Source organism: Lygodium microphyllum, chromosome 18, assembly GCF_053477565.2.
Source record: "Lygodium microphyllum isolate KBCC chromosome 18, Lygodium_microphyllum_v1.1.10, whole genome shotgun sequence".
Taxonomy (NCBI): domain Eukaryota; kingdom Viridiplantae; phylum Streptophyta; class Polypodiopsida; order Schizaeales; family Lygodiaceae; genus Lygodium; species Lygodium microphyllum.
Window position 1 is genome coordinate 136841254 of NC_141152.1, and position 13218 is coordinate 136854471.

Consider the following 13218-nt stretch of genomic DNA (forward strand, 5'->3'; position numbering starts at 1 on the left):
TGCTTGCTTCAGCCCATTGAGCGCCTTCTTTAACGTACACACATATGTGGGATGCTCTAAATCCTTATTACTTGCTGGTTGCTCCATATACACTTCCTCTTGTAATTCACCATGCAAGAAGGCATTCTTAACATCCATTTGCTGCAAACAACAACCTTTGGCTGTTGCCAAGGCAATCATACATCTAACAGTTGCCATCGTAGCAACTTGATTGAATGTCTCTTCATAATCTATGCCATATGCTTGAGTATAGCCTTTTGCAACTAGCCTAGCCTTAATCCTACTAACTGAACCATCTGCATTATGCTTGACTTTATAAATCCACTTATAGTCAATAGCTTTCTTATTCTTAGGCAAGGGTACCAAATCCCAAGTCTTATTGGCTTCTAGTGCAGCCATCTTCTCATCCATTGCTGCATCCTAATGAGTATGACCAACAATATCCTTAAAACAAGTGGGCTCAACATCCTCAACTAGTTTCACCATATAAGCATAATGGTGAGTTGCATAACCTTCAAAGATAAATCTTTTAATAGGTATCTGACCTTGCTAGATATGCGTACCACTGGATCACTCAATGGAGCCTTTACATTACTATGAGCGCTCTGTACACCTGGTGTCCTGACTGAAGGAATACCAAGCTCATCATCTAAACTCTTTGAATCATTAGAATCTCTATGAAATCCCAAATGACTAGTAGATGCATCATTACCATCCAACACTTTCTTCTTTCCTTTGTCTTTATCTGTAACACTTATAGATACACCTGAAGATGTGGGGCTACTCAGCTCATTGTAGATGTAGTACCAAATGATGCTTCTAGTCCACTAAGACTTCGTGATTCTCGCTTTTCTTTTTGCACATAGCTATTATGATCATTATCATAATCTAATACATCACTAGTAGGTGCATACCAACTGTTTATCTCATAAAAAATAACATCCTTGCTCACTCTGAACTCACCTGTGACAGGGTTATAACAACAATATCATTTTTTCTCTAAAGAGTATTCAATAAAAATATATTTTTCAGTCTTTGGATCAAGTTTCTTCCGTAGCTCATCTGGCACATGAACATATGCAATACATCTAAATACCTTCAAGTGTGATACGTCAGGCTTTTTGTCAGTAAAGCATTCTTTAAGAGTCATCGCATGAACTGCAGCTGTGGGAGTTTTGTTCATAATATAGATAGCAATATGGACATCTTCAGACAAAAAATGTTTTGGCATATTTTTTTCAGTCATTAATGCTCGTGCAACTTTTGCAATATGTCTAGACTCTATTTTTTCTTTTTACAATCCCATTTTGCTGTGGGGTATACATGCAAGTAAATTGTCTCTTTATCCCATGAGTCCTCAAGAAGCCACTAAACTCATTAGAGAGGTACTTTCTCCCTCCATCTGATCTCAAGCACTGCACTTTCAAGCCTGTATTTGTTTTAGCAGCTGTCTTAAAAGATTTGAAGTGCTCAAATACATCACTATTTTCCTTCATAAGATATATCCATAGCTTCCTTGAACAGTCTTCAATAAATGTGTCAAAGTATTTGTTGTCACCAAGAGATACATTCTGTGTCCCCTAAACATCTGTATGCACTACATCAAGTATATTTCTGCTTACTTCTCTGTCATGCGAGAAGGGTTGTCTCGCCTGCTTACCAAACTAGCATGCTTCACAGACTTTATGAAATTTTGCAACTCTAAAAGAAGGCAAACCTGTAACCAATCCTCTGGACTGTATTAATTTCAGCCTTTGTACATTTGTATGTCCAAGATGTTTATGCCATATTTTAATGTCTGCAACCACTCCTTTTTCTTTAGCATACATAGCAACATCCATTGTAGGAATTCCAATATCTACAAGTGAACATGCGGCTAACTCTACTTTCTTTTTCGACCAACATGCACTTATCATTAAAGGCTTCTACAAAACAACCTTTTGCATTGAATCGAACCTGCAGCCCTTGCTCTACCATTTGGCCAACAGACACTAGATTCTTTGTGATTGATGGTACATGTAATATATCTGTCAGACTCTTTGTCTAGCCATCATACAAAGGCAAGGACAGCTTTCCAATGTGTGAAATTGGGTGGCATGAATCATCACCTGTTTGTATATAACTTGGATTTTGTAAGTCCAATATCTCTCCAAACTATTTAATATGACTGATCATATGATTAGATGCACCTGAATCGACATACCATACATCATCATGTGTCCCCTTTCCTGTAATTACATTTATCATATGTTGCATAACAAACAGACACTTATTTTTGTCTTCATTCTGTCGTGAAGATGATACATAGTTTCCTTGGTGCAATTTACCACTCCGAATATCATCATTTTTAGTATAACAATGGGTTGTAATATGACTTGTTTTGTCACAATAATAGCAAACAATAGCAGAATTTTCAGAAGCTCTATTCTGCCATCCACTTTTTCCTCTAGAGCTTCCCTTGCCTCTAAAGTTTCCTCCGCCTCTTGAAAGCTGCATTTCACCAAATTGTTGATTGAACCTGTTTTGCTGGTTATCGCCAACACGTTCCATACCACGGTCTCTCGAAGAGGATCTACCATGTTCCCTTCTTGAACTTGAGTAAAATGTTTGGATTTATTCACCATTTTTTTCAGATGAGTCACCTTGCATATTGATCTCTTCGGTAATCATGAGAGAGATTAGCTCATCAAAATCTAGAAATGACTTCCATACGTATACTGAAGTAACAAATGATTTCCATGCCTTCTCATTATTAAGGCCACTCAAAGTGGATGAAACCAAATCATCATAATTAGACATTGCATCAATCGCTGCTAAAGCATTTGTAATGCTTCTCACTTTCAAAACATACTCATTGACAATGATATTTTTCATTTCTTCAAGGTATTCAACTCTTGCTTGAGTTGAATTTTCCGTGCCTTTGTATCTATTGAAAACATGTTCTAAAAAATTGTCAAGCTGCATGTGAAGTTTCTGCATTTTTGATATATCCCAACATCGTATTGTCAATGACTGGAGATAGCCAGTATATCACCTTTTTGTCTTTTGCATTTCACTCTTTCCATGCCTTTAATTTATTTGCAGTCGAAGGGATATCCAGCTCTGGTTCATTTTCTTCACTTGAAACAAACTAATAAAGGCCCTTTCCAATGAGGAAGTTCGTCACACGGAACTTCCATGAATGATAGTTGTTTTTGTCGAGCTTCTCAATAATGGGATTTTCACTGTTCTCTGCTATTATTACAAAAAAGGATACAAGACAGCAAGCTAGTCTTTTGCAACCTTTCACAACAAGTGCACAGCAATATGCCAAGCAACTTTTTTCACTGATTGCTCAATAGTACATGTAATCGGCAATTTGTTTGCAAATAAACCTTATGTTTGTTTCCTAGCAAACACCTCAAAAATTACAAATTCGAAATTTGTAACATGTGCACCTCTTTCCGTCAATATAGTCGAAATCACCGTGTATCTTGAAACTGCTGTCCGCAATCTCGCCGCTCTAAAACGGAGCGTGAAACGGCCTTAGATACCCAAAAAAACTGCGGGCAAGCCCTGAGGGGCTTATGTTCAAAATATACAGTGCTCTGCTTGCACACCAAATCTCACAGCAATCTGAGATTTTCACTCTACCTTTCTTCTGGTACCTCCACATGCACTATCCAAGAGAGAGTGGAAGAATGAGAGAGCTTCTTACTCGTTGCTTGCTTTCTTGAACCTTGTTTCTTCTTCTTCACTTCAGCCTTCAAAATCAGCCTCTCTTAGTGGCGCGGCTCTGATACTATGTCAAGAATCGCGTGGTGGGGAGACTTGCTTGAGTTGTTGCGCCAAACATACACTGTATGCACAAGAGGAAGCTCACTTAAGAACATAAGAAGAGAAATGGAGGCCAAAACGTTTTCTTGCTGATTTCTTCTTCTTCTTCCATACACTATACAATGTACACAAAGTATAGATAAGATACAACATAAAGCAAAGTAGTATACTAAGTCAAACAGTGCATAACAGACTACATCAATCGACTGGCGCTATATCTTTGCTAGCTGTAGGTAGGTGTAACAAACTAAATATAAGTCAGTAGGTAGGTAGGCTCTATATCTTTGCTAGCTGTAGGTAGGTGTAACAAACTAAATATAATAAGTGATAAGTCAGTGGCCATGTAAGTATCATAATGACCACCAACGTGCTAAGTGTAGACGTGTGGACTCATCTAGTCAGGTGGTCCATCATTGATGTCCGCACGTGTTGAGCTTGCCATCTCAACACTCTTGCCCTTGGCTGCCTCAAAAGATCCTCCAATGGTTGCAAATTAGACTAACAGCATCTCCTCTCTTTCTTTTGCAGACTGAATACACTAAAATGTCTCTCTTCAGCTTCTAAAGACGTTTTCTAGTCTTGCATGGGTATTTTTGACAAGTGATAGCCTTCCCAAATGGTTTTTTTAGCATTATCCATAAATAAATATTAAAGTTTAATATTGAAATATTGAAAATTAATCTAATAATTATTTCAGTGTCTTGAAAAATAATCTGATTAGCCATTAATTAAATTGGATAGGTAACTTCCATTCTGGAGTGTTTTGTGTTATCTTTGATCATCAAATTGGTGTTAGGTACCATTAAACGCCACTTCTCTAGTGTCACCAATTGACACTTATGGCCAAATGAATGACCTAGGCCAACAACTAGTACTAGATGCCACCAAGTATGTGTTCGGCATAACTTACAACAACTTTTGCCTTTGACATCTCGTGATTTCCTTGGGTCTCAGGCTTGCAAATATACTCTAACCCTAGTTACACCTCACATGTGCAACATTTACTTAACCATGTGGTTAAAAATTAATCCACATGTTAAGTGAGGTTTCAAAAATACATGTTCTCATTACAAATTCAAAACTTGGAGAATCAACTAGTAGCAGAGAAGTTTGGTGAAGGATAGATAGTTGAAGCATTCATCACTTAGATAAAAAATATGTGCAGCTAGATAGCTAGTTCTGGGATACAAAAGACTAGTGAGATGCTAGCTTAAAGGTGTCTTTGGATTTGTACACCAAAGCTTGATGGATTGGTAATTGCCCTAAACACTTAGATGAGACCTCAAGCTTTGATGTTTGAGGAATTTTGTGCACTAATGGAGGAGTTGAGGCTTAAAGCCCGAGAAGGTAGCAGCAGTGGAGATGTTGCATACTCTACCAATGCGAAAGGCAAAGGCGGTTCCTCTACCAACGGTGATAAAAAGAAGAAGGGTGGTAAGAAAAAGTTTCAAGGAGAGTGTTTCTATTGCAAGAAGAAAGGACATGCAATTGCAGGTTGAATTTTAGGGGGACATTTCAAGCATCTTGCGGACTCATAAAAATAAAGGACAGAGCTTGAGAATCGAGCTGATCTCACAGAGCTTCTTGATCCATAGTAGAACCCATGGTGGGATCCTGGAGGGGGCTAGGAATAGTAGTAGTGATGAAATCCCATAGATCAAAGGTATCGAGAATGCACTCCACTTTGTCACTCAACCGATTAGCCTTTGCTACTGTGGAAGAGAAGCCTCTTCTCTTCAATCATCACTTGAGTGTAGAGTCTGGCTATACCTTGGGGCAGAGGATGCATCTTTGTTTGGGGAGGTTCTTCACACATGTTGCTTCTATAGTGAGTGTGGTTTGCTTTTATGGCCTTAGGGGAGCCAGGACCATGATATAGCAAATGGAGTGCATGCCAATGAAGGGTAGCTGTGTATACCTCAGGCATTTTCCTTATTTCCAGCCGACCATATGGTCTACCGCTGCTGAGCCAGTTTTTCCATTTCATTCAATTCCATTGGCTGCCCTCAGACATTGTATGCATTCCTTACTTCAGTGTTTTGGTGTAGGAGCTAATGTATGATCGTGCCTCATTCCAACTCATTGTGCCCATCTCTTTGCTGTGCTCTCTCTATGTTCCTCGGCTTTTATTGGTTCTTGTCTATATTTTCATCTATCTTGCTCCAACCATCACTAGTGTCATATCCCAGCCTCCTGTGGCTTCCTTATGGCTATCAAATGACACGGTAGTATTATACACAATTGTTAGCATTGGATCTTTGCTTGCAAATTCTGTATCTATATTATATGTTGTTACTACCTACTACTCTAGTGAATTGTTTCTATGGGTTTATCAGGCTTGGACTCTGTGATTCCATTAGAAAGAAGGAATTTAAGGTAGCAGATCTCTTTTGGTGGTAATAGGCCAAGTGCTAGTTTCCTACTTTGTATAAGGGTAATGTGGTGAATTGAATACATATCATGTGGATATATGTGACTTGAAAGTTTGCTTGTTGAATGGAAATTTTTGTTGGTCAAAAGCATTATAAGTTGACCTTTGATCTGTGTGTAATCATTAAGGTCTAGTTTTCTAGTGTTTACATATTATTTTACAATGATCAATAGTCGCTTAAGTATTTTTTAGTTGATGGCACTTTTTGACAACCTTGTCTATTAGAAGGCAGTCGTTGGTGAGTTATCACTTGTTCTTAATGCAGCTTTTATTCTTGATGGAAATATAATTCTTGGATTGAATTACAGCTCTTGAAGCCTGCTTTTGCAATATTGGTAGATGAGAAACTGCACTGTATTCTCTTATTAATAAGAGGGACTCATAGTGTGAAGGACACATTAACAGCACTTACTGGAGCTGTGGTTCCATTTCATCACACAGTCTTGGATGGAGGCGGGGTCAATAATCTTGTCATTGGCCATGCACACTGTGGAATGGTTGCAGCTGCACGTTGGATTGCTGAGATTGCAACCCCAGTTTTGCTGCAAGCTCGAACTGATTACCCGGACTTTAAGATAAAGGTTCTTAAATCTTTACTGTATGGAAGCTTCTTATCCAGTTCATATAAGTTAGAATTTGACTTGATAATTGCATGATGGTTATTTTGGCAGATTGTAGGCCATTCATTGGGAGGTGGTACTGCTGCATTGCTTACATATATCCTCCGAGAACGGAGAGATTTTTCATTTATCGAATGTGTGTGCTTTGGTCCTGGTATGTTGCAGAGATCACCAACTCTGACTAGTGCTGATATGGGAACTTTTGTTTATTTATTGGAATCAATGTTATTGTTTGAAAATCCTTAAAGCTTTAGGACAGAATCTTTGTGTGAATGAGCTAGAGTGTGTGATGTGTTTTCTTTTGGGTTTTGGAACTGTCATAATTAGTGTTTTTGGTGTTTTCTTGTTTGGATTCTTGTATATTTATTATGAACGTTTCTCCTGACATGTTTAATCAGCGGCATGTATGACATGGGAGCTGGCAGAATCTGGAAGGTCTTTCACAACATCAGTGATTAGTGGGTTTGATCTTGTACCTACTTTTTCAGCTGCATCTGTTGATGATCTTCGAAATGAAGTATGCATTTTCCTTACGATTGCTGTTTTCCTTTTTCATCATTTTGATTTTGGTTTAGACAGGCATGTGTTGACAAAAGAGAATGTGTTAACTATTTTTCTAATGTCTAATTAGACATCAGATCTTGAAGGGAAGGTACATTTCTCACTTTTTGATATAGGATAATTCACCCTTCACACAATTACCATCTATGCCACAGTACTGTGTTTTTTGGGGGCCTTTGCTTACCCTTTATTGACTTCTCTTAATGCCCACATGGCAGGGGTGGTCGACAATCTGGAGTGGTTAATGTTCCCCAAAGTTCTCCTCAATTTGATCTCATGCATCTTCAGGAAGAAATCCATCAGCACTGTCCATTTGGTTGCCACTTCTCAATGGTGGCTATGTTAGTACTCCAGTGGTATTACCTTCTCCAATGCCTTACGGTGGCATTCCTCTTTGAAATAGTGGGACATTGACAATAAAGGAGTGCTAAAAGCCTTTGAAAATTAAATTGAAAAGTTTTCCACCTTCTGATGTAGTTATTCATACTTGGGGGTTTGAGCTGAATCCTCTTTTACCCAAAGTAGGTGTCACTTCAAAGGAGTGCAACAAGCTTTTGAAAATTCAAAAGTTCCTCCCTTTTTACGTAGTATTCATACCAGGGCTTGCTAGATGGAATTTTCTCTTGCACAAAGTAGGTTATCTATGTGCTTTGTAGTTGTCTCTTGTGGATTTTCATCTGCAAGGCCCTGCCCTGTCCACATGATCTCCTTTTCAGGCCAGATCCTTTGGCACTTTTGTAAGCATGTATACCTCTGAAGTTTATGGAAAGTCTGCACCACAATTGTCTACGAGCAAGTTCGAGAAGTTTCTCCTCCAAGTACCATCTTTGCAACAGCATGTGATTGCATACCTTCCAAAGACTTACAAAGCAGACTTCAATGTAGTTCACTGTTTGCCATAAGCCAAATACCTAGCTATGGAACTGGGTATATTAGCAAACATGTTATTCTATGTCTTCTCCTGTGTATAACTCTCGCTTGAGAGTCTCAGATTGAGGTTGGTGACGACTTTGGGAGAGCTCTCACTGTCTCAGTCTGTCATTCATTCTTGTGTGTGAGTCTTCTTCATTTGAGGCACATTAGGTGGAGATTAGAGTCTTATCCATTTCATCCACCAGTTCACTTGAGCCTATTCACATTGCACACTGATCATCACAAAGTGCATTTGTGACTTATGCTATGAGTCAGCTGGGTGAGCCTACAGTCGGCTGTATTTGCTGGTTGAACATCATTTGGGCAGGTCACTGCCCATTGCCTATATAAAGCTGCCCCAGTCCATGCCTTCCGTACATCCATCATTGCAACCATCATATTCTCACCTCAGCTTTTTCTCAGGTTGGATCTTCCTCTGGCATCCTCACCGATGCACCTCTGCAGTGTGCAGGGGGACTTATTGTGTGCAGTTTTGTATCAATGCTCCTTCTGTTCTTTTGCCTTTTATCTCTATTCTGTCTCTTCCCTCCTTCCTTTTTGGTTGTTCACTCTCACATGGTATCATTGCCAAACTGAGAGATGGGAACGTGTTTTGTGCAGCATTTACTCACCTGTCTGCATTATAATCCTTGCAACCAGGCAACCTGAGCTAGACCCCTTCCCTGGTGTCAACAGTCCCAACCAGCTGCTGGCAAGATCAAATCAAGGCATTCTTTGTCATTTACAGGTTGCTCTTCACCCTGACATTAATCTTTTCTCAGAAAAGCAGCATTCAGCAGGCTTCTTCCCTGAAAGGGCAAGCTTTCTGCCCTTTGGCTGTTGTACTTCTCATCCATTAGGTGATCTCATTGAAGCACACCTAGCTGACCTGAAAACACACCATCTGAAGCAAACAATGTTGGGTGTTAGAGGCCATGAGATAGGAACAATAGTAGCTATGGCAATGTAACAGTTAGAAACTAGGTGGGTGCCCTTGTACCTCCCCTTCCCGGGAGGTCACCCATCCTAGTATTGTTTGTGCCACTGCACGCTTAATTGGAAGTTTCCCATAATTGGACTAGCTATCTAGCCCCCAAAACCTTAAGGTGATGGATGACCTTCGGTTTATCCAATTATGGAAATCTTCCTCCATTTGGCCTAGGAGTCAAACCTAGTCTCAACTCATCGCCGCTGCACCAATAGTGAGCTAGTTTTCTCTAGCAATGGAGCATCTATGCACTATATGAGAAAGTGACAGGCCGTATACGCACATCTAGAGGGATGCTTGAAAGAATTGATAACACCATAGGAGTAAAACAAGAATGTTTGCTCTCACCCACATTACTTGGATTATATATAGATGTGTTTGAATATATTGATAGGAGAGGAGGGACTGGAGCTAACTTAGCCGGAGTATTGATACCGATACTACTTTATGCAAATGATATTGTACTTATCTTTGATTCACCAGAGGGCTTGCAACAACACTTGGATGCATTGTACACTTTTTGCAGGGATAAAAACCTCATAGTGAATTTGGGAAAACCAAAGTGATGGTTTTCAATATCTCAGCAGCATGGGTGACTCAATCTATGTATCAGTTCACATTTGGAGGGGATGTAGTGGAGCATGTAAGGGTATATATATACTTGAGAATCACCTTCTCTGGCTTGAGATTTTTCGTTGAGGGGGGTAGCTGAAGCTCGACTAGCAAGAGATTATGCAACATTTGGGGGCCTTGAGAGTCAGTGCGCTCATGTACAATTTCAAGAGCCCTACACTAAATTATGGTTGTTTGACACCTTATTCACTCCTACCCTCTTGTATGGAGGTGAAATATGGGGTTGCAGCTTATACCATAGACAACTGACCAGCTCACAGATCACACAGGCCTAGAGAGAGAACACTATGATGGCTAGGATCGCATAGAGAGATCATTGATAATGATGATATCACGTATGATCAGCAGTAAGGTCTCTACACCACACCCTATCATTAGAGCGGAGCTAGGGGCGATACCCATGGTTGTAGAGGCACTCTTCAGAGCAGTGACATTCATATACAAGATATTGGAGCTCCCACGTCATAGATACTCTAGATTAGCATTGGCCTCTTCTATAAAGTTAGCACAGGAAAGGGAGAAGGACCGTTGGTACTCAGAGATGACAACATGGATGAGCCTACATGGACTAGACATCAATTGACTCCCCCCATTTGACTATAGTTTGGATTACCCTAAACTCCCTCTTATCCCACGTGAGCTGAATTCAATCATTAGAGCTGACATTTTGAGAGTGGAAACAAGGAGAACTTGGATCCAGCCAGCTCTTCCTCTAGGATCCAGGTTGGAGCATTACTGGGATCATTTTTTACCTCTCGAAAAGGATGGATTCATTGTTCGACCACAATACATGGACACACACCTCCCCCATTGTGTGCAAGCTGCTATTGGATAGATATGTATCTCCTCCCACCAGCTGCAACAATTAGAGATAGGCAGATGGATGGATATTACAGTAGAAGAGAGGATATGTTAGCTTTGCAATTGAGAGCCATAGACAGAGGAATACTACATATGTAGATGCACAGTCTATAATGATATACGAGGGAGATACCATTATCTCTTTCGTGATGGCTATGGTCCTCTTCGGCGTGTCATGGAGTACGAGGACCAGAGATGCTTAGGGCTTTTCCTCTTGGAGCTCTAGAGGTGCCTCACAACATGATAGGAGACCGGCCCACCCAGAAGGACCTAGGCAGAGGCCAGTGACATACTGCTTTCACAGATCAGATTCCATAGGTACCACTAGCTTAGCAGATCAAGCCCCATCTATTCAAACCATATCTATATCATGCCGCAAAGTCACATTAGATCGGGCCATTGCACTTTGCAAAGCACGATGACCTCGACCACTTGGCCAATGTCTAAGAGACCCATACCATGATCAGATAAGAGCCATTATTGTGAGACACAGGAGATTCCACCCCTTGACACATTAGCAGAGCGGCCTTGGAGCATTTTAGGAAGGAGATTCTAAGAGATGGACTACTCTAGCTAGATTATATATATATGTGTGTGTGTGTGTGTGTGTGTGTGGTCTTCAGTTTTTAGATTCATTTTGATTTTAGTAGATCTCAATCTCATATTAGGATACATTTATTTATTTCATGTTACTTTACTTTAGCTTTACTATGATGAGATGACATTGGATATAGATGTATTGGTTTTTGTCTCACCCGCCCCCGCACGAGGCACATGTCGAGGATACAAGGGATACTATGCCACCATCGGAGGGCCTTGCCCTGCCGATTCAGCCTCTCGATGTTAGATAGACCCATGAGGGACATTTTAGGATGACCAAGCTCCATGAGCAGTTCCACACCATACTTGGAACACATATGAATTGTACCCAGCCTATATACCATTTTGTACCTACTCAATTGGTTTGCCATAGCATTAGATGGTAGCTTTATTGGGACCTGGAAAGTTTCCCAGACATTTTGTATGTAACGTTTTGGTCTCATAGGTCAACTTGGCCTTTCGTAGACGTTAATATAACTTTATTTCTTTCTTTTTTTTCGTAAAACTTTATTTATTTCTCTCTCTCTCTCTCTCTCTCTCTCTCTCTATTCACACACTCTTCTTCCATACAATATTTGGTATTAGAGCTAGACATGTGGGTTCCGTCTCTTCGTCTCTTAGTTGGTATCACCCATGTGAAGTCCACTTAGCCGACAAAGGAAGAGGGGCTAGTGTTTTGGAAAGAGGAGTTGCTGTTTTGGAGGAGGTGCTGTTGCTATTTTCTGCATGTACGTAGTCCTGTACATAGTCTTGCACATAGCCTTGCACACATAGCCTCTCTCAGCCTTGCTCATGATATTCTTAGCCCTATCTACCATTTTCTCAACCTTGCTCGCCATTTTCCCAGCCTTGTCCGCCATTTTCTGTAGATCTGAAAGAAATGCAGAAACTCTAAATTTCTGAGTTTGGGGTTTTTTGAAAATTTTTGCAATTTCTCATCCATCTTGCTCGTCTCATTTCCAATTTCAAAGAAATTTTCAATTTCTCACACTTTGTGCCAAGAAAATTAGGGGCTTTCGATTGACTTTGGACAATGAAATTTCTATAAGTGTAAATCTCACATTAGAGATCTAGACTTTCTATAAATCTCACATTGGGCAGAGAAATTTCTATAAAAGTGAAAATTGCAGAGAAAAATTGGGGATTTTTAGCATTAAGTTACTACATTTAATGTTGGGCATGCATATTGGGGCTTATGCAATTGTACAACATTGAATTGTTGTAAATTACAGTTTGGGTGTTGTTTATGCAGTTTGGGCATGTTTTTCAAGAAGAGAGTTTTGACAGTTTTGCACTTGCTTTAGTATCTCGTGTTGGGATTTTGGTACTCAGTTGAGTACACTTTACACTTCAGCTTGGAATTGTTTGGCTACTCAGTTTGTGCATAAATTGCAGCAATGCTAAATCATAAAACTTGAGATCAGAGCAACATTTGGGAGTCCTCACATAGGAGAACAAGCTAGATGACACTAATTATCCTCTATGGAGTTTTATGGTGCGCAATCTTCCCATTGCAAAGGATCTTTGGGATTATGTTACATTTGATTTACCGAGACTAAATGAGCTGCTCCTTAGACACCTAAGCATGCTACTAGAGGACAACTAGGTGCTCTTGCTGATGCTTCAATTGTTGCCTTTGCTCCTCCTACAATAGATTAGAGAAGATGGGACTCGAAAGATGTACAGGCTTTGTTGTTGGTTGCCTTGTCAGTGAAGAGAGCCATTGTACCTCATATATGCTTATGGACCTCCAAAGCAGCTTTTCGGAGCTCATGTTTGCATCTCATAATGAAGCC

At 40.0% G+C, this 13218-nt stretch overlaps 1 protein-coding gene across 3 annotated transcripts in view; it reads left to right on the forward strand.

The window, feature by feature from the left end:
* LOC148021425 (uncharacterized) overlaps positions 1 to 13218 on the forward strand; it is a 64915-nt gene that overhangs the window by 34602 nt on the left and 17095 nt on the right. For all 3 annotated transcript variants that reach the window (XM_087699298.1, XM_087699296.1, XM_087699295.1), the window contains exons 4-6: positions 6556 to 6828; positions 6919 to 7021; positions 7266 to 7384. In XM_087699298.1, the coding sequence (XP_087555424.1) occupies positions 6556 to 6828; positions 6919 to 7021; positions 7266 to 7384 (495 nt within the window). The remainder of the gene's footprint in view (positions 1 to 6555; positions 6829 to 6918; positions 7022 to 7265; positions 7385 to 13218) is intronic.